Genomic DNA, 22,466 nt, shown 5'->3' on the forward strand with positions numbered 1-22,466 from the left:
ACATTTTTTAGTATAATTCAGTCACCTTCAGCTGTCAGATATCCAATATCCCAAAATGCACCTCTTCACAGACCACAATACCAGGTTTCTTCTTCCATTGTTTTAACAAGTCACAATAAGTTTTCAAGGTAAAATGTTTCTTCAAGCCATTTAATTTGAGGTAAGAGCAACCAGGAATAGACAGTGAAACAAAATCTAATGCCCCCATTCATTCAAGTTCTAAAGTTGTCTCTGTTTGCATGTTTTAAGAATACAGCCCCATCAGTCATGAAACATGCGAACTGTCCTTCAGTTCAGCACTCAATACAATGAAATTTCAGACACACTGTGATAAAATTCGACAAGTTAATTTAATAAAGGCTAGTTTTCATCCATTTCAACTCAAATGCTGACTATAACTCTGATTCATTCACACTAACCTGTTTGAATTTAACCTAAGAGCATGAAAGATATATAACATAAAATCAGTCAAGCTGGACCTTCAGGTTAATGAAATCAATGTTAATGTATGGTTGACTGTAAATCCCACCACAGAATGCTTATTCATAGAAACAAGATTTGCATGAACTCCACGGATAATATTTTATACATTGTCATAGGATGAAGTGAACTATACATATATATATATATATATATATATATATATATATATATATAGTTTTTGTTTGTTTTTTTTTGTTTTCTGGGACGGTTTCATTGCTTTATAATTACAAGTTAAAACAGAATGTTGAAATACTGATGACTAAATTAAACCGAGAAAGCTGGCAAGTGAAGGGGTGCATCAGTGTGTGTGTGTCTCTGCATGTCTATGTTCCTGTGGAAACACAAACACACACACACACACACACAAAAAGGAAGTATGGTAAAGGTGCTTATTGGACTGTAGTGACAGCCTCATGAATGGACTCGGCCACATAGTCGATGTTCTTGGTGGTGAGTCCACACATGTTGATGCGCCCGCTCGCCATCAGATAAATGTGCTTCTCTTTCACCATGTACTCCACCTGCTTAGCTGTAAAACAGAAAACAACATTTTGAAATGGTTGAGTGACATTTTATGTAAATTTGAAACACACACTGTATTATTAACTAAATATTAAAGTGCCAGCTTTTAACAATCTCCACAGTACTAGCTTTTAACTATTTTCTCAGTTCTATTTTCACAATTCTACCCTCTAGCTATCTTCTCAGTACTAACTCTGAACTATTTTCTAAGTATTAGCATTAACTATTGCTCTCGCTTTTAAAGTCTATAACCTAAAAGGCTTTAAATAAAGATTTGAAAGCATGGCAACTATTTATCTTCAGCTGCAGTAATGTGTAAGGAAAAGTAGCTAAAGCATTCGTAACTGCCGTGTTAGAACAGATGTTTCCAGTGGTGAGACGCTTGGATGAACGAAGTGTGAAAGCGCTAGAAGGAGATGCTTACGGTTGAGTCCGGTGAAGCTGAACATGCCGATCTGTTCAGTGATGTGCTCCCAGGTTCCTGGAGTTCCCAGTGCTTTGAGTTTTTCCTTCAGCTGAGCACGCATGAGCAGGACCCTGTCTGCCATGGTCTTCACATTGTCCTTCCTGTAGAAAGATGGAAAAATGGCAGACTAGTAACAACCCTTAAACAAAGCATACATATACACTGGTGAATCTCACAAAATAAATCAAGAACACATCTACAAGTGTAGGTCACATTCCATCCCACATTCTTTCCTTTTGCACAGTTTTTTTGCACAAAACAATGTGTATAAATGCATCAGCTTTTAATTTAAATCATCATAAGTTTAAGGCAGTACACTAAACACTATAAACAATTTACAATTTAATATATAATTGATCTTTTGCATCACAGTGATGAAATGGAGATTAGTTTTTTAACACACTAATGAGAATTTTTGGAAAATGGACATCATCGAATGCATCAATGTTTCGTTGTTGAACCAAAATCATGAAATTAGATTAATTTGAACTGCATTTACCATTCAGCAAAGAGTTCAGGGGTGTTGAGTGTGATGGCAACCAGACGTGCACCCTGGGACGGAGGGTTGGACCAGGTGACTCGAGCAATCTTCTCCATTTGAGACAGTACACGGTTCAAATTGTCTTGGTCTTTGGCTACAACAGTCAGGTTCCCCACTCTCTCATCTGTGGAGTCAGATTATTCTTTACAATTAAATGCTTCTGAACAAGGACACAGTACAAGGCATTAAAATGAAATCTCTAACAACTAACATAAACTCCGCTGGAACCACTTACTGTACAGACCGAAGTTCTTTGAGAATGACTGGGCACAGAACAATTCAAAACCCTGTGACACAAAGTAGCGGACAGCCCAGGCGTCCTTATCTAAATTTCCTGAGGCGAAACCCTGATAGGCTGAATCAAAGAAGGCAAACAGACTCTTTCGCTGAAGAGAGAGTTGAGAGAAGAAAAAAGCCAGATAACAACATCTCTGCCATTCAAAAATGCACTTAGAGCTCCACTGATGAACTTTTCAGTAACATTCTGTGCCCTGTATAACTCCTAACTAAAATTTCGATACATGTTGGCTTTAGATAATTATGCAATAGTTAACTCACTATTTATAAAACTGCAAAGGGTTTAAACTTAGACAACAGTAGGTTGTAACTGCACATTGTGCTTAAATGTCTTATTACATGTAATTAGGATCTATTTTTGTATCAAGGGCTTCAATGTTCTAATCTTAGTCAGCAGATGTGGGGTGGTTGTGATGGTCTCACCTTCATGACATCAGCGATCTTCTTCCACTGGTCCTGGGTGGGATCTGTGCCGGTGGGGTTGTGAGCGCAGGCATGCAGCACAAAGATGGAGTGATCAGGTGCACTCTGACAGGAAAGACATAGTGTCAAATGGACTGTATATAGCAGAGGTGTTCAAACATTTATTTCAAAGGGCCAAAAATCAAACAAGGTTTTTTTTTTTTTAATGAGCCCAGCAGAAAAAAAAAAATCTTTCAAGCTCAACACTTGTTTTTGCACACAATCAAAGCTTTTTAGATAACATTTATCAATTACTGATAAATATGTAACTAGGGATGCACGATCATGATTTTTCATGGCCGATTCCGATACCGATTTTTTACAAGCAAACTGGCCGATTCCGATACAGATTTCCAAATTTTTTTTTTCTTTAAGCAACAAACAAGAAAGGCAATATTTGCATAGTTCTACAGTCCAAACAACACACATTCAGTAAGAGGTTTCTTAATCAGCATTCAGTATTTGTTTTAGTTTTTAAATTTGGTTTTAAAATAAAAAAAAAGGTCTTTACCATTGAGAGTAAATAAAAGTGTCCCATTTAAAAAAAATAGGGTAATGATTCACATCTATATTTTTTTACTTGAGACAATGAAAAATAAATAACTATTGTCTCAAGTAAAAAAATATAGATGTGAATCATTACACTAAATTTTTTTAATTGAATGAATGAAACACTTTTTTTCAGTGTGCTACAGCAGGTGATTTCTAAATCAAATTAAGTCGATGTCATTATAAGGTAAAATAAAAAAATCATCCTAATGCAGAACTGACGTTTACTTCTGGCTTTTTTAAACGTGTATGCAAGTTCTAATTTACAAAAAAAAAAAAAAAAACATTTCAGTTTTGTCACAGTTTTGTCACAGTTTAGTCCGTTTCGTTTCTCATCCAACACGTGAGAAGTTGATCTGAACATCTCTTCACGGTCTACTCATGTTCAGGGCGCGGACCGGTACAGTATACGCTCGCGCAGCTTCAGTGCATGCAGAAAAAGGGGCTTTTATTTGTGCGCCAGTACAACAACGGCTGATCGCTTCCTGCTATCTGTGCCTCAGACATGAAGCTCTGCACTTCCATTGCTGAACGGCTGCCCGTGTCCTGCGCACAGATTTCGAAATACTTCCACACATATGACATAGCGAATGATTACAATGTAGTATGTGCACGCGGGCGCACATCCGGAAAAATCGGCCGGTGCATCCCTATATGTAACTACAAAGAGCTTGTTTCATTTAGAAATCGCTACTTACCTCGAGGTCACCCAGAAAACCTTCCAGATCGAGTCCACGCTTCCCTGCATCCCAATATTTGTATGGACGGATGTCCTCAAATCCAGCATTAGAGAAAACAGCATTGTGGTTCTCTAGAATGAAGATCACAAACTGTTTTATTATTTGACAGAAGTTAATTATTGAACTTATCATCAGCATGAAAATAGTTAAGTTCTTTTGAGGCAAAATTTTTACAGATTTTATACTGTAGTCAATTAAATATTAGAATGACATTTTAGTGTAATTCGATCTTATGCTCACCCCATGTTGGCGCAGACACATAAACTGGAGTTTTTGTGTTGTCGGTTCCATTGTACCAACGGCGAAGAAACTCGGCTCCGATCTTCAGAGCACCAGTGCCACCTAAACACTGCACAGCTCCAACCTGCAATACAAAAAAAAGTAACAAAAACCTCTACATTAGAATGATAGCCTACCAGTTCAAAATGTGTTAACAAGGTCTAAAATAAACGTTTTGCTAAATCCAAAAATGGAATGATTTCTGTAGGATCATGTGACACTGAAGACTGGAGTAATGATGCCGAAAATTCTGCTGTGCATTATTTTTTTATAAATAAATAAAAACTTTTTATATTTGTTTTTGATATAGGTGATCAAAACAGGATTTTAAGCATCTCATCTGACCCGTTTGTCCTTGATGGCTGAACTGTCTTCACCCAGAGCAATCTTAGATGCACTGGAGCGAAACTCTGGCAGGCCTAGAATGGGCAGGTACTCGTGGTTCAAACTATGGTCATCAGCGATCATCTTCTCCACTTTTCTTACCACAGGGAGAACCCAGGGCTGGCATTCCTCTGTCCTGTAGGCTAAGGAGAGGAAGAGGATGAACATTTAAACCAGACTACAAAATAAAAAGGCAAAATTCTGATTTGTACACTACCACTCAAAAGTTTGGTGCAAATAATTTTTTTAAAGAAATGTATATTTTGTTTTATTTCAAATAAATCTCGAACTAAATTTTGAATTTTCTATTCATCAAAAAAATTGCCAAAAATATCATGTCACACTGAAGACTGGAGTAATGGCTGCTGAAAATTCAGCTTTTTAACATATATCTAAATAAAATGTAAGTTATTTCAAATTGTAATATTTCACAAACTGTTTTTACTATATCTTTAATAAAAATAAATGCAGCCTTGATGAACATGACAGACTTCTTTAAAAAAAAAAAGTCAAGTAAAGTCACTTCCATTTGTATAGTACTTTATGCAATACTGGTTGTGTCAAAGCAGCTTTCCAGTGTTTCTAAGCTTTACAGTTAGTCAGTAATGCAGTAATCACAGAGTCACACCCCAAACTTTTGAATAGCGTACATTACAGCTTCCTGAATTCCTATCTACACAACATCTGTTATGTGGAATTGTTCCTTTTTATCAGGGCTGTCTATGATCAGGATTCATCTGTGAACTTTTCCCCAAGAGCAAAATTAGCTTTTTCGACACTAACGTGTACTGCTCATATCCTAATGCAATACAAGAATGAACAATTCTACACAAATACAGAACAAAACTTATCCAAATAAATGATGTCCTGTAGTTGTGGAATCAAAAGATTGTGAAGCAGAGCAATGATTTTAATAAATCTGCATGTCTGAATGCATCAAATATTAGATCAATGAGCAATTTATGGTGCAACATATCTGGTTTAGCATAATTATGAGCCTTTAAGCAAAAATATATTAGAAAAGAAGCATATTCTGAAGCATGTTGTTGTCACATTCTGCCGAAGCATGGCAAGCTGTAGTTAGAGACAGTAAATGTCTTTAGAAGGCATATGAAATCAGTGTTCTGGGTTGTTCAAGAGGGATAGTCGTTTCAATCTGAAGAAAAGACCACAGGCCAGGAGGAAGTGTTTAAAAACAGTCCACACAATCATGACTCAGGGAAATTTAGAGATGTGACTTTCAGCTTTTGCTTATGTCTCAGAACCTCAGGAGTCATGGTGTCAGTAGGGTTTCAGGAAAAGAAGAAGATAAAGATGATCCTCCCTGAATCCTCCGAAGGTCACGCTCTCTGAGGAATCAGGAATAACTACAGATGACACGTGACGACTGCTTCTGCACAATAATACTGTTGACATAACACAATCTATTCATCCCCAGCTAACAGCACTGCACAAGGGCCTGGTCTCTGATAGAAACGACTAGTGCCGGGAGAGCAACTTTATCCTTCAAGTATATTTAGAAACCCTAGATGCCTCTGGAGCTAAATGCGATGTCCATAGTTTAATGTCAGCTAACTGTACAGTTTAATGTGATACAACACAAGTTAAACATTTGAACACATAAGTTCATTCTTTATTATACATTGACTATATTTTAGAGTAATTAAAGAAGCATACATGTGAGCTCTTTAAATACTGCTTAAAAGCATCCCAGGATGTAGCTCAAAACTGTGCAGAACTACTTTGAAAAAGGTCAGACATAATATGATTTGTTAACATTTTAACATGAATATTTTTATGACTTGACTCTATCAGAACCAATTACAAAAATTTGAGCATTATTCTTTAAGTGTGTCCAAACACACACACACACACACACACACACATATATATGTATATATATATATATATATATATATATATATATTTTTTTTTTTTTTTTTTTTTTTTTTTTTTTTTTTAACTGTGCATTTAATGCCTTTTAAACATTATTAAAAGAGTTCAAATGTACTTTAGACTCAGACTCAGAAGTCTATATTCGCTTACAAAACCAATTACAAGAATGAAAGCTTCAAGAAAAAAAAAAAACTTAATTCAATGTGTGCATGATTTGCATATAGTCTAAAGCGATTTAGAGTTTAATTTCAAATTATATATGAAGAATCTCATGTTACTGGTGATGTTATTAGATTTCAGAAAACTAACTGCTGATCTGTAATCAGGTGCTGTGGTCACCACCATAATAAATAAAACAAATTTTAAAACAGACAGGTTTAAATGCAATGAGTAAAGCAGAGCAGACACAAGTGATCGATTCTTATTATCGATAAGAGGCCTACTGTTGTCATAGATCGAGAATAACTGTGTGTACATGGCCAAAGCATGCATAAACTGACAAACACTGACATTCATATTCATATACTCTGATATGTAAATGCTTGTACATCTCTCACCTCCGACTCCCAGGTTCACCTTGCTGGGATTCTGATCTTCACGGAAATCTGCTGTCAGTTTAAACACTGCGACAGGAGCAGCCTGCGGGACTTCACCAAATATCGACATGATATTGTGTTAATATTTCTACAAATTATGAGCAAGGACAGGGAGAGTGATATGCAAGAACCGCTGGACTGAAGCGCTGTGTGATGAGACAGACACACTTTAACCTTCAGATGCGAGATTTGAGCAATGGAGGACAGGCGTGTCTAAACTAACCAATAGAAACCCAGAAGTATATGTTCGACACGAAGATTACCCAATCATCTTTTAGCACAAAAATGTCAAGCCGCTGCGTCATCAAAGAACGCGCTCGACAGCACTGCGGGGACAAATGGTAACGCGAACGTGTAAGAGCGACGTGCCTTCTGACCAATGAGAAAGTAGAGTGGGCGGGCTATGTTTGCTTCAATGGGCAGCGTTGTTTTCATTCACACCCACACAGTTGATCTGAGTTCCATACACAGTTATCTGGATCATGTTGTGTAATTTATGGGTGTTATGTGCGTTTATGAAAACAGAAATTTCATAATATCCTACTTAGTTCAATTTAATGATGATAGTAAACCTCAAGCTACTTTCACCTTACACCAGATATCAACCAAAAACACTACTGAATTCGATGTCAGTAAATCAGTAAATTACAACACGATCAGTTTATATAAATGCTGTAAAAGATCATTGATAGCAAGTTTCGTCGAGGAAATAGAGCACCTGTTTTGGATAGACTTAACAAAATTTAATTAATTAATTAATAATAAAACTATTACACACACACACACAAGCACGCACGCACACACACACACACAGAGAGAGATACAGTTCCTACATTTTTGAGAAGAAAAAAAAATAATAAATTCGTATGTTTCTTATGTCATGTCCCTGTGAGGCCACAGGGTGGCGGTCTAAGCTTTCGATTCTGTCTCACACCTAAACACTTGAGATCTGTTTTAAGGTTTCTAATGGAATCATAATTCAAGGCCCAAGAGGGAAAAACGAAATATGAGCAGTTCTGTTAGTGGTATTTATATCATGAAGGTCTCTGAAAATGTATGTTCAGACAACATGTGATCTCCTGTTCATTATCTTACCACTTTTCCATTGTCTCTTTCAATAATAATACTTAATCTGAAGTTAGCTATCATAGACTTTTAATAAAAAATAAAAAAAAAAGTTAAAGAAGGTTTAAATTTACTTTTTGATCCTGTGCTGTTAAAGGATATATTTTAATTGTCAGGATACTGTTGGAAAGCCACTCTAGGCCTATATGGTCCATCCTAAAATTGTAGATTTTTGTCAGTTTAAGAGATTATGCTTTTACTTCTCTTGACCTGCTATTAGTGGAAGATATGAACCTTAAAAAGATACGAAACTACCATCTCCCATTTAGACAGAGTGGCAGCACCATCAGATATCTTATCAACCTCAAATCACCTGCACAACCCAGACCTGTATTTCAAGTACTGTGATTGCTTTGTGTGAGAAAGTGAGCAAATGATTTAATAACCTGCAAAATCCTAAGATTTTAATTAACAATTCACGTGGAAAGCATTTTTCTACTTCTCTTGAAAATAAAGGTTACAAAAGGGGGTTTTCACAATAATACCATAGAATAACTTTTTTTATTCTAGTTTCTAGTTTAAACAACATTTTAATAATCTAAAGAACATCCACTCTTTAAAATAAAGGCTCTTTATTGGCATATATTGTTCCATGAAAAACTGAAATATCCATGGAAACTTTCCACTGAACAAAAGGTTCTTCATAGTGGAACAGTGGTTTTGAAATTAATAAAATGTTCTTCACACCAAGAAGAAAAAAAATAGGTATTTTAAGAACTGTTAACTAAATGGTTCTTTGAGGAACCAAAATAGTTATTCTATGGATCACTCTACCAAACCTATACCTCTCAGTTTTGTGTTGGGATGATCGTATGCCCTCACAACCCCCAGGAGATATGGAGGAGTAACTTCTACACCTGCAGCATGGCCTCCATCTCCATCTCTCAATCCTATACAGAAGATGTTTGCATTCTTTGCCCGTCAGTAAGGGTAGCTTACCTGTGTGTTAACTGTCAGCTTGGTAATTATGGGATTTAAAGCTTCCAGCACAAGGTTTGTTAGCCTGGGGACAGACAGAGAGAGGCTGAGAGAAGAGTGGAGACCACAGAAGCACATGACACAAGTGCCTCCTGGGAAATCGTTTGCAGCTTCTGTCAGCTAATACCATATCAAAGAGCATTCATTAGAGACCCACCTCAACAAATACGAAAACATTGGAACATTATAAGTTTGCAACAACATCAACAAACATCTGAAATCCACATTCAACACTGCATAATAATCAGCTTCATTCTGACAAAACAGTGTTCAAAAGCTAGAATTTGAGGAGACTTCAAAAACATGCATGGACCATGACAGAAAGTCGGCAGGTCATACCAAACATGTACACAGAGTAACATTCCAGTGCAGGACCTTCTCGTGTTGTTCACGTGTTACATTAGCCTCCCTGCTAAGGTTCAGCGCACTTCACTGAGTGAGGGCCTTTTCTAAACTCCATGTTGGTTATTTTGTGTACTGTTGCTAGTTTCATCAATTCTGTTTGATGGACTTGACTATAAGACCACCATGTTTTCCCTTCACTGCATTCTGAGCTTGAGGACCCGAGACGTTCCAAAGAGAGCAGCTATAGGTGGAGCTCAGTAAGTAGGTTAAATATCATGAGTCACTCTTTAAGAAAAGAGAGAAGAAAGAAACAGGGGAGAAAATAAATGTTGTAGGAGACACCTCTTAAAGATTCAGAGTGGGCATGAGGGACATGTTGGTAAGATATTTGCTGTATAGTTGGAGAAATGGGCTAAAATGTCCAAAAACATATTTCATTTGACATCTCTGAAATTCATCATATCTCAGCAAGAATGTAACCCCATATTCAGGATTGGGGCAACAAGCGTAATAGTTTCTATGTTCACCTTTGTCCCTATGGCCGTTTTAACGTTATTTTATTTTCAGATACTATTTATTACTAAAATGTATTACTATTATTATTTTAATTTTATTTTTTTAATTAAGTTTAAAAAATCAATATATTTTAACATCATATATTTACATCAATTCAAAAGCTTAAAGGATTATTTAGATTTTATTTTATTTCATTTAATGTTTATTTTATTTCAAGTAAAGGAAATATTAGTCAAACTAGTTTAATTCGTTCCATCACATTTCCATTTTTTTTGGTGTGAAGTGACATTTTAAATATTTTAGAAATAAAATTGGTAACTCATTGTTTTGGTAATTTCATAGCTAACTATCATGTATCCTAAACAGATGATGGTTATGCAGAATAGAATATTCATAAGTGATATTTACCTTGATTTTTCGCCTCTAGTTTCAGAATTTCAACCACAGAGAATATTATTTAGTACAACACTAACAATAAAAATATTTTTAATGGGACAAAATTGTTGGTTGTTTGAAAATCAACTGTGAGACATTTGTAAAACATTTGTGCTAATATTTGTACATATAATAATTAATATAATATTTTTATAGTTTAAGATGAAATGTTTGGGTTTGTGACAAGAGTAAATCACTAAAAACTCCACATGAAGGACATCTGAATGTCTAAGACATTTCATAGATATTGTAAATGTGATCTTCATTAAACAAAAAGTTTCAAAAACTTAACCCTTAAACATAAACACTGAAGAAATAACCGTCAACTTAAGAATGAACCAAATCTGAAGTAATCTGAATGCTGAGAAGAATGTCTATGGTGGTTACGGCCCTGTATGTCAATATGAATGAAAATATGATGCATAAGTGCTGTTAAGCGTGATTAAAGTGGCATTACTCATTGAAAGGCTAATCCATAATAGTTCTGTACAAACAGAACAAGTCACACCCTACGAATACATTTACTTGTATGACTTTCATTGTAGCAAAACACAGATATGTGTACGCCTGTCTACAAATTGAACAGATGTTCCTTTTCTTCCAATTTTGACCTTGACTACTTTTCGATCTGACCGTTTTAAACAATGGGAGGAAGTGCAACCTCATGTCTACTAGTCTGCTGCCACCAATTGGTTTACGTCTTATTGAAAAGAACAAATAAACATACACGAAAAGGACCGTACAAACATCGTCTTAATTCATACCTCACCACAAACATGTCATAATGGCAGCAGAAACATAGCTGATACATACAGCTGTCCACAATTAGCCTTTATTTACTTCAGTCACCGGATTCAGAGCCTTTGTATGAATGCTGGGATTGTCACTCATAAAAATATATGGAACACAACAAACTGAGTCTCTTTGCCATGATTTTCAGAGGTTGTGAAACCACACAATTATGCTTGTTTGAATTAGCAGTTCTGACAAATGTGTTATCGCACAAATATTTGCAAAGCAGATTTGACAAGAAACCGCATCTTTATGGTCTCAGAGATTATAAATGTAGCACACTAATACTTCTGATTTTTCAGCAATAAATAGTAAAGTCACGGCGATGAAAGAAATCCATCGCAATCACAGAGCCTGACAACTTGGAAGACTACAAGTTCCTACATGTCTGCTATGAATACTTCTGAGAATTTTTCTTTTCGTCCTACACTGTCATACTGCCATTTTTTTCCCCTTAAGAAGCCAAGAAAATAAAAGCCATTAACAGTAATAAATCGGATCTCAACAAGTCTTTTTGACATTAACATGTTAAGAAAGACAGTATAATAATTCATTATAATCAGTTTGAGTTTCAAAATGGCTGAATAATAAAACAGGTCTTATTATTTAATGTGTCTTCTAACAGCACAAATCATCACAAATGTATTTAGGAATTTCTTTTTTTTTTTTTTTTGGACAAACTTCTGTTGTGGAAATGAAATTTGAACCAAAAAAAAAAACTAAAATAAAAATTTTTTTCTAACTATCATGCACTCAAAATAAACACAAAAAGATTATATATTCACTTCTGAATGCTTATTCTGACCAAAATATATCTCAATTTGGTAACCAAGTACAAAATTGTTGGTTGTGTTGGAGATGACACTACAACTGTTTATCACAATCGTCAATTGATCAACTAGCCCTGCTTGCACAAACCAAGGGATTCCCAGGACTGCAATTTCAGGGGCCGCACACAACTTGTCTGTTTCCCAACTGAAACGAGCCGTTCCAAACCCAAGGAAAATGTAGGAGCAGAAACGAGCTTCCTTTTTATTTACAGCTGCGACGGCGAATGAATGGGATCTCATGCTCGAATAGAAACAAATTGTCAGTTTGATGGGAGACGCCACACTGGCTGCTCTGAGTAACACAGGCTCCCTGCTCGCAACATGTTTATCCAGTGGAAGGTCATGTGGTGTGCATCCCCAAATGAACAACATATAAATCTGAATAAAATTAATTGTATTATTGTTTGAATGACAATCTTTGTAAACTGTGCACATACCAGTGGTCAGATGAACTTGAAGCAACCTTTCCTTTTATTTTTGCCTCTCTGGCATGGCCCAGGGAATGTTTAGACAAAAAAAAGAGAGGAAATCTAGCCGTTCACATCCCACTCTAAGACTTTGTGTAGCTACTCTGCGTCTTAATCACTCCTGTCGAATATTTAGGTTTCGGCCTTCCTCTCTCACCACATGACACAGTGTAGGTCACACACATTACAGGCTAAACGCTCGGTAATTTGTGCACATGTATACAAACACACACCTGCAGGGTTAAGGCCATGAGAGAAAATACAGCTGTCTAATTTATTAGTCCCAGGAGGCTGTGTGGATTTCTCCTGGCCTGACTTCCGTCATCGGGCTTCCAGACCAGACCTCCCTAACTCAGAGCTCTGGTGTGACAGGGAATGTCTGGTGCTGCAGTGCCTCGCCTCCCTCCTTTCCTCCCCGTCTGCGGCAGAAACGGGGAAGGCTATCAGTCATACAGCTGGGTCAAATGCACAATGGTTCCAGGCGAGGATTCAAGGCCTGGCGCAGCACACGGCCTGAAACCAGGAGCTGATAAGACTCACCTTCCGGGACCTAACAGGATCTGCACCTCTTCAGATACGCGTTCTGTGTATATGGAAGGTTTTCTGGGACTGCTGAGAATCGTGTGAGGAAATGTCCTCCTGTTGGCCACTGCGAGCAAGTCTTTACCTGTGTACACTCTTAAAAATTACAGTTCTTTATTGGAATTTTTGTTTTCATGAAGAATGTTTCACAACCATGGAAACTTTCAATTCTACAGAAGCTTCTTCATAGCAGGAAAAGGTTATTTAGACTATTAAAATATTTTTCACATTAAGAAAATATGGTTCTTTTAAGAACTGCTCACTGAAAGGTTTGTTGGGGAACCAAAAAGAAAACTTTTTGAATGTTTATTCCTTTTTTTAAATATTCACATAAACCTTGAGATATTAGTTTCGAAATGATTCTGATGGTACACTGACTTCTATTAATTGTCTTTCTGTTTCTTTCCCACGTTCCCACATCAAACTAGGGTGACCAAACGGGCCATTTTTACGGGGAAATGGGTGTTTGCACTGTGCAGATCGATCATTGTATGACATTCACGAGAGCTATAGAGAGCAGATCAGCCGGCTTCTTATGCTTTCGAATCGCTCTCGGGGTACTTTAGTGTTATTCACTGATCTGCGCGCAGCGACGCTTCAAGTCAGACGAACAAACACGTGCGAATATTTGCGTCACTTTGATCGTTCTCTGGAGAGGTCACGTTCTCAGGCGCCACGATTGGTCGATTATATACAATACCTGCATGTTATTGGTCAAACTACTTTGGATGATTTAAGGATAAAAATCCTGTCTAGGACGTGTGGCGTATGAACGGCACATATGGCCATCCTAGAGCCTCAAACGCATATATTTTGAGAGTTTGGTAAGCGGGTACGAAATTCTGCTTTCGGATTGCTTTACGGCACCAAAAAAAATAGTTCATCCTCGCACACTTCCCTACTATAAAGTAGGCGAAAAACAGCACCCTGTGTGAACACAGTAGTAGGCCTATGCCCGAATTCACAATATTCATAAAACAGTAGACAAAAAGTCTGACCTATTATTTCTAGCGAAATTCTGAAGAGACCGGATTGCATTCATAGTTAACATTCATAATTACTTATTCCGAGAGATTATGCGATTTTGGATCTGCTAGCCACTCTAATTAAAATTGATATTTTTACGACAGGGAAGTCCACTCACTTAGCCTGTAGGGGGTTCCAAAGTCGCAAAAATACACAAAACTACATACAGTTGCTTTAAAATGCTGCAGATATCCATCTAAAACATATTCTCAACTCATAAACATGAATTTACATTCTGTTCTCACAGACTTTGGATTTGAGCCTGATGTTCACATTCGCTGGCTTTGAGTTTGTACAGAATGCTGTGATGTCAATGAGCAGTTGATGGTCCGAAAAGATGCGGCCTGCTTGATCCACTTCTGGTACCTCTACATCTAACCTAAGTCAGTGTCCGTGATGAAGATGATCTACCGGCCTCTCCCTCCCTCTGCTGACCGCCTCACTGTCATGGTGCTCAGGTCTGGGTTTTGTTAGGTGCAGGAAACAGGCTCTTCCTTTACATAAACATGGGCTTTTTTTTATTTTTAGGACTGGCATTGGCACGCAATCGTTTTGTTAACTCGATGTTTTTTCTGAGTATTTTAATACTGAAAATGAAGATGGATTATTATGGTTTAAAACACTAAAACGCCATGCAGTGAACATTTAGGAGTGTGGTAGAATTTAAGATAACTTGCTATGCTGCAGCTAGAGGTAGTCTGTTGGTAAAATATGGATAGGTAGCCTATAATTGTATAAATTAAGTAAACAACTGAAAGGAAAATTATAATTAACATAAAGCTACAGGAGATGCGTGTGACACAATGAACTTGTGAACAAAAACGGAGAAGTAGCCTAGGCTATTACTGGACAGTAAACTGTCAATAACACCATAGTCTGGACATTAAGCCATTTACTACCATATGCCAGGAAATGTGTTTTCTACAGACAATGAAATAATTAATTTAGTTTACAATATCTAAACATCTTAAAATCGAAAATCATAATATATCCAGCAAACATGTAAATTAACAAAATTAAGTCTCAACATGAAATAGCAATAAAATTTACCTTAATATAATGAGATGCTCTAAAACATACATATGAATAAATAAATAAGTTTGATATGCATATAATATATAAACATCCTATATTTTATAATAAAAAAAGTTTAATTATTTAGGCTTTTAATATTTCCCCCCAACATCATCATGAGATCTGATCTGAAAACGTGCAGTTGTTCTGATCTGAACATTCAAATTAATTATAATTTATATAGTTGACACTGATAAAAACATTTAGGTTAACTGTACAAAACATTTGAGCATAATATAGATATTAGATAAATATAACTTTTTAGACATTCCAAATGGATACAGAAAACATATTTCATTCGTGCGCAACGAGGGTTCGTAAAATCACTAAATTTGATGTTTAATGTGGGCTAATTTATTTTCGACTTTATTCGGTTTTAGGCTTATGCAGTGCTATTAACAGTGACTTCATCCACATAAGCAAGTCGTGCAAACCGAACGGAAGCGTTTGAATTATTGTTACATATTCTGGTGTTGCTATAATCAATGTCCATCCATCAGGACACTGGAGACTCCAGAGGAGTGTCCTGTGTAGACATGCACTCTTCACGGTCAGCTTGGCTTCATGCTTGACTGAGACTCTCCTTAATGGTACTATTAACCAGACAAAACACTCACACACTTTAGTCGTGTGTGGGGCAAAGATCACTATACTGATAAGATAAAACACGCGACAACGTCCGAATCCTGCGATCGTACACTCTCCAAAGCTCTGGTCATGGACCTGTAAGGACACCTGCATTAACAGTGTTTGTAATATATATTTATTTTATTTAATCTGCCTTTTTTTAACTAAACATGATCAAAAGGTTCTATGTTGTTTGTGATCGTGTCAGTACGAAGTTATCATGACGTTATCATGATGTGTCAGATAAGTGGTGCTGGTTGAAGAAAAAAAAAACCTGCAACAAATCAAAAACCTTAACAAAATGTTAGGCCCTCTACCTATGAGTACACCAATAACGACTGCATGGGTTCTACAGCCAACATGCTGTACAACAACAAAGATCAAATCCTTAATGAATTACAGCAAATATCATGAAAATAATACCTTGCTATTCGGTTCTTAAGAGAAAAAGCTAGAAACCCTCCACTTCGACTTTCCTCCTGAGCCATTAGTCTTGGGACTGGATGAGACAAAGCTGGTCTAAGCAACACTGTTGATAGCTAACGGATGAGATAATCTCGTCTCTCTTTCCTTTTCTTTTCTCTTCTTCTTAGTCTCTGGAAGGCTTTTGTCTCTGGCGCCGAAGCAGGAGCTCAGAGAGACACCGATGCGCATCATTGCGCCCTCAAACAGGTTTCCTGCGCACCCTCCTCATAAGTGATCGATTCCTAGGACTGGATACAGGATGGAAAGAGAAATCGTATAAAACCTACGACTTCTGCTTCATCTGGTGCTGTTTATACGGCAAAGAATTAAGCACATCAAGGCGTCTCCAAAATGGTTTTGGATAATTTTGAGATTTTGAATTAAAAGTTTTTAATCAGTCACAGGCACTAAAATAGATTAAACAACATGAAAATAAATAAATAGGTAGATAAATAATATTATGTCTAACAGGCCTATTCATTTTGGTGAAACTGAGATAATCGATGCCACAAAGTCAGTAAAATTTACAGGCAATTTGTATTATTGTTATTTCTACCCAATTGTGCTTAAAGTGATGAAAACGCAAAGATGAATATTACAATAGCAAATGATTGATCATGTTTACAACTTTTGGAGAGGTGAAGAGAGAATTATGTTATACAGACAAAAGACGAAATTTAAACGAGAAATAATAATAATAATAATAATAATAATAAAAACAAATTGATTAATTAATTAATTAATTAATTAATTAATTAAAGTAAAATGACGACGAAGAATCTGGAATCAAGATTAGATTAAAATTCTCGATTAAACACGAATCGACATCTTAAAACTATTTTCCAGATATAAAGCTGCTGCGACTTCATAGAAAAGCCATTACAGTAAGTCTGACCACTAAAGGAAATCTGCCCTACTTAAAATTGTTCTTCTATTTTTTTTTATAATTTTTTTTAGAAAACTAGAACTACTTAAGGCCATGCTCTCTCGCACAGACGCACACACATGCAGACACCATTTGTCTCTCACGCTCAAACAAAGTTATGTTTAAATCCGCTTGCTGCTTCATTGTCAAAAGTCTGCAGCTGTTTTTGCTCCAGCTTGGCTGTGTAATGGCACACAAGTGTGATGCAGGTCAGATCTGAAGGAGATAATAGCAGCAGCAGGGTTAAGCGTCTTTTGGTTCAGTTTATTGGAAAGGAAACATACTTCAGTCTTATCATGGTCAACGATGTTTCAAAATATATTTAAACATTTATAAAAAATTTAATTGTGCAGAACAGATGGATTTGCATTGAGCAGATGAGCATGAGTCATTTGCATGATTTACATTTTCATAAGGACCTTGTGGGAGATTTATTCCCGAGCTATATTATATACCACTTTACTAACTCTGTAAGGTTTTTTTTTTTCGGAACACACCATTAAACTAAAATTGTTCGATAGGACGTAAAGAACTTTTTTTTATCTAAATCAATAGGCTACTGATCTGGAAAACCTATAATGTGACATTAACGTTTACTCTCCAAAGAATCACATTAACAGACTTGAAAAGTGTGTGCGGTAAAACAATGTTCTTGATGAGATGATGATTCTCTGTTGAACTGAGAAATACTGGAAGAACTTTTATTTTTCAAGCATGCATAAACGATTACGTTGGTTTGGATATAGCTATCAAAAATGTATCGTGTAGTAGAGGCTGTTTTTCTCCTGCTATGAAACTGTATATGCGTTTCCTCTGTGGATTGTAGGAAGGATCATTACATCCCGCCCCGGTAACGTGACATCACCGGGCAGAAGAACTGCCTTTTGCTGCCGGACTCCAAGAAAAACACACAACCGTTTTACACCGACGAGTGGCGGTCCTCACCTCTCTTCATGCAAATCAAAAGCCATGACAAAATGGGAGATTAATCGACACATTTAGGTATGTTTACTTGAAATTGTTGGTTATCTAAACAATTGTTCAACAGGGCTTAGTGCTCGAAGCTTCCAGTTGAATCAGGAATAACATTGTAGATGTAATCCAACAGCGCCTGATGATGCTTCCGAGCCCGGTCACATCAACGCCGTTTTCTGTGAAGGATATACTGAAACTGGAGCAGCAATCTCGCCACCTTCAATCTCTGCATCCCGCGCAACACCACGCACAACTGCATCCGGAACTGCAGGAGAGATTTCAGGCACCATCATCCTGTTTTCTCGGAGGTGGAGACAGCCCCGGCTTCTCAGACAGCGACGAGAAGATGTCTTTTCTGAACTCTCTCTCCATGCAGGATAGTTTAGTGGAGAGCAGCCTTTCCCCTCCGATGTTCGTCCATCCGGCCCTGGGACACGTCGACACTAAACTTGAAGATGAACTTGAGGACCACGAAACGAGTGGGTGATTTGTGTTTTACAACTGACGTGAATGAACAAGGGGATCGAATTGCTCGTCTCTAAATAATATGAGAAAACGAGAATAATTCAAAGTGTCATTGTATTTTTGATGAATAGGCCTACAATGCTATTTTTTTTTATTAAGTTCAATATTGGATGAATCCTATATAACGCTTTATCACAAATTTAAAACTATCTTCAATAAGGCCTTTCATATTGACTAGACTTGAGGCCTATCAAATTATTTTTTTTACAAATGTGACCATGTAAATAGCTTTTGAAAAGAAAAGGAAAAACCATTCTGTTTTGTGATTGCATAAAAGAGCAGCTTGGAAAGATCCAACGTGGTAGGCCTATTTTTATGCGTCTTCAGTGCAAGGTAGGCTAATACAAATAACCTCGTTAAAGTATGTAATTATGATAAAGCTGTATTATTTAGGCTAATGTTTAAAGTCAATATATCATGTTATGACATTTATAATTATCGTCCTAATTCTCTCTTATTTTCTGTCGGCCTAACCCTGCAGAGACATAGACATAAACATAAATATATCTATAAAGTATATGCATATAAATAACATTGACTGACCACTTGTTTACTGTTTATGTATTGCACTACATAAATATATGACTCATCTGCTGACTGATGCACAATTTGCACAAACTCTTGTGTTCTCGCGTAAGGTCGTGTGATAAATTCGTACAATATGCACTGTAACATGTATTGCTAACAGTTCAAATGTTTATTTTATTTTACATTATATCTGGGTAAAAATAAACATGGATGATTTTTTATTTGCAAAGTTGTGTAAGTGACTTAGAAACTGTGGATAAAGGCCTATATCCAGGCTCACGAAAAAAAAAAGTTTTTTTTTCTCTTTGGTTTATGCAAGAAAAGGTTACTGTGAATTACGTGAAGTGATAGTTAACCGGTTAGCTCTGTGTATTTTGTGTCTGTTTTTCTAGAGAGCTGCGGTGCCATCATCAGATCCCCGGAGTGTGAGGGTGAGCTGCACTCGGACACGGAGCGCGCGCAGCGGCAGAGGACGCGCAGGAAGCCGCGGGTTCTCTTCAGCCAGGCGCAGGTCTTCGAGCTCGAGCGGCGCTTTAAACAGCAGCGCTATTTATCGGCTCCTGAGAGAGAACATTTGGCTAGTACCCTGAAACTCACATCGACGCAGGTCAAAATCTGGTTCCAGAACCGCAGATACAAATGCAAGCGACAGCGTCAGGACAAAACACTGGAAATGGCAGGACACCATCACCCGCCGCCGCCCAGGAGAGTGGCGGTGCCGGTCCTAGTCCGGGATGGTAAACCGTGTTTAACGGGATCACAGAGTTACAACGCCACGTACGCGGTAAACCCAGGCCCGTACACATATAACGGCTATTCATCGTACAATAACGCCGCGTATACAAACCCTTACAGCTGTACATATCCCAGCCTTCCACCTCTCCCAGCAAACACATCCACTAATGCTCTGATGAGCATGAGTCTGAACAACCTCGGAACATATTCCCAACCTCAGACATCACAAGGGACACCCGTGTCCGCGTGCCAAGGGACTCTGCAGGGAATTCGGGCATGGTAGTGTCATTGCAACCCAGCCGTCTGTGTATAAATGGCAACTTTACAATATTAGCACACAGTTATCCATATTTTAGGCCTAGGGTCCTGTAGTCTACCTTTTCAGTATAAACTTGAGTGAATTTCTTCTAGCAACCCTTCCATGATGGCTGAACGAATGCACATGAATATTCGTAGCAATTTTGACCAGCTGTTCGGACAACATACACCTTGAACATTTGCGGGTCTGAGTTTAGACCGGCACCATGGTATCAGAGATAGCTGTTTTCTCATTCATTCCACTTATCGATGAAAAAGTTAATAGCTAAGAAATGTTACGAATATTGACAATGGTGTGTGTAATTTTGTGCAAATATACAATGTAAAAAATAAAAACAATAAACTTTATTTTTAAAAGGTGATGCTAAAATATTTACTATTGGATACACGTGACATAGCTACATTTTAAGAAACGTTCAAGTGAAAGAGAGTAACTAATATAAATCGAAGACATGCAATTGAAGACGCAAAAAGGTTTTAATAAGAGGAAAAAAATCTAAAATATAGGCTAAGCAATAAACTAGGCCTAAGCCAATATAGCTACTCTTGCAATATTTTTAAACATAAATTAAAGTGCATTTCGTTCAATAAACAGTTCTAAAATAGTCAACTTACGTTTGAAATAAATTAGCTTTATTTTACTATAGGCAACGTTTAACATTAAATTATTAATATTTAGCCTACAAGAATAATTCGAATTTAACTACCAAGCACATCGTTAATTAAATAGCATTTGAAAATGTTCGCGTATTAACGATAGATTTGGACGTCTCATACGTACACACTTAAACTTAATCTTTCGCTTAAAAAACAGCTCCCAGTTTTTCAAAAGGGCAAAAAACGAAAATTGACTTTTTAGGAAAGCAAATAAATAGGCTACGATAGCAGAGAATAAAACGTTCTGGTAAAAACTGCTTCATTGATACTTTAATCCACGCAATACCCTGACTTTATGTCAAACAAGAAGTTCAAATTTTGTTTAGAGGCCTATTTTGATAAGCATGATTAATTGCGTTTGAAGTATGCATTATTAAACAACAACAATTTCACAAGAAACACATGCAATGTGTTTAAAATACACTAATAAACAAACAATTTAAGCAAGGGAGACACGAATTGATCCCACTTTGTGTCCACTCCTCCTATTTCTTCTTCCTCCAATGGCAGGTTTCAATCTTCTCAGTCATGGCATGTACGATGTTAATGCGGAGCCTACATTGACAGGCATCGTGTTTAATCACATTTTAAATTTATGAACTAGCTGTAATAATTATTATAAGTGTTTTTGTTTTTATTTACCTAGCAATTTGTGCACTTTACAACTTTCTTTTTGTGAAAACAAAAATCCTTGGAGATTGCTGGCCTAAATTCAGCATCTTTGGACCTGACAGCTCCTATAATGACCATATAAACAATATAAAATTGTAAAAAAAAAAAACAACAAACAAAAAAATTATTACAATAAAATAAAGAAAAAAGAAAGAAGAAAGAAAATAAATGGCGTGCTTCACTGGAGTTACTGAATTTCAGTTCTTGAAAATTCTATAATTCATCATTTTGATTACTTAATAACAAACACAAAGCTTTGATGGAAACACGTGTATGTTCCACCATTACGCACGGCGTAACTCGTTTCTCCTTCAGCCCATTCATCGTTTCTCCTTCAGCCCATTCACGGGTTCACCAGAGCTCCTAGGCTACTCTAATAATGAAGATTAATAGAAAAGTAAACAGAATCATCGGCGAGTTGTCTCTACACTAATAGCGAGGATGAAGAGCACCCCTCGCTACTGCAAGGCCATTGGACATACACATACCTGCTGTCAGGGTAAGTGGCCCAGACACTTCAGTGTAAATACTCATGGCGACAAAGCGGCGATGCCTCAGGATGAGCTGCTATAGAGAGTGCTGGACAAGAGATATGAATCTATAGAGAGGATTTCTGGTCGAATATCAGGACAGGGTGTGGTTAGCAGCCCTAAA

The 22,466-nt window shown here is 36.9% G+C and overlaps 2 protein-coding genes across 2 annotated transcripts; one reads left to right on the forward strand and one right to left on the reverse strand.

Moving 5' to 3' along the window:
• Positions 1-687: 687 nt before the first annotated feature.
• On the reverse strand, positions 688-7,422 carry LOC132110467 (aspartate aminotransferase, cytoplasmic-like). The gene is made up of 9 exons (XM_059517096.1): positions 7,177-7,422; positions 4,685-4,866; positions 4,301-4,424; positions 4,019-4,131; positions 2,733-2,837; positions 2,248-2,398; positions 1,971-2,136; positions 1,430-1,572; positions 688-1,012 (listed from the first exon to the last, which is right to left on the reverse strand). Exons 1-9 carry the CDS (start codon positions 7,283-7,285, stop codon positions 873-875), a joined length of 1,233 nt encoding a protein of 410 aa, XP_059373079.1. The 5' UTR covers positions 7,286-7,422; the 3' UTR covers positions 688-872.
• A 10,841-nt stretch (positions 7,423-18,263) lies between these two features.
• On the forward strand, positions 18,264-20,758 carry LOC132111096 (homeobox protein Nkx-2.3-like). Its single transcript, XM_059518266.1, has 3 exons — positions 18,264-18,404; positions 18,511-18,856; positions 19,823-20,758. The coding sequence occupies exons 2-3, from the start codon at positions 18,517-18,519 to the stop codon at positions 20,446-20,448; spliced, it is 966 nt and encodes a 321-aa protein (XP_059374249.1). The 5' UTR covers positions 18,264-18,404; positions 18,511-18,516; the 3' UTR covers positions 20,449-20,758.
• Positions 20,759-22,466: the final 1,708 nt, after the last annotated feature.

This window comes from Carassius carassius, chromosome 30 (assembly GCF_963082965.1).
Source record: "Carassius carassius chromosome 30, fCarCar2.1, whole genome shotgun sequence".
In the NCBI taxonomy this organism is placed as follows: Eukaryota; Metazoa; Chordata; class Actinopteri; order Cypriniformes; family Cyprinidae; genus Carassius; species Carassius carassius.

Coding starts and splice junctions, on each gene's coding strand:
- LOC132110467 (XM_059517096.1), bottom strand. CDS start 7,285: ATGTCGATATTTGGTGAAGTCCCGCAGGCTGCTCCTGTCGCAGTGTTT. Junction 2,399..2,732: donor AGATCGCTGATGTCATGAAG/GTGAGACCATCA, acceptor CTCTCTCTTCAG/CGAAAGAGTCTGTTTGCCTT. Junction 1,013..1,429: donor CAGCTTCACCGGACTCAACC/GTAAGCATCTCC, acceptor TCTGTTTTACAG/CTAAGCAGGTGGAGTACATG.
- LOC132111096 (XM_059518266.1), top strand. CDS start 18,517: ATGATGCTTCCGAGCCCGGTCACATCAACGCCGTTTTCTGTGAAGGAT. Junction 18,857..19,822: donor ACTTGAGGACCACGAAACGA/GTGGGTGATTTG, acceptor CTGTTTTTCTAG/AGAGCTGCGGTGCCATCATC.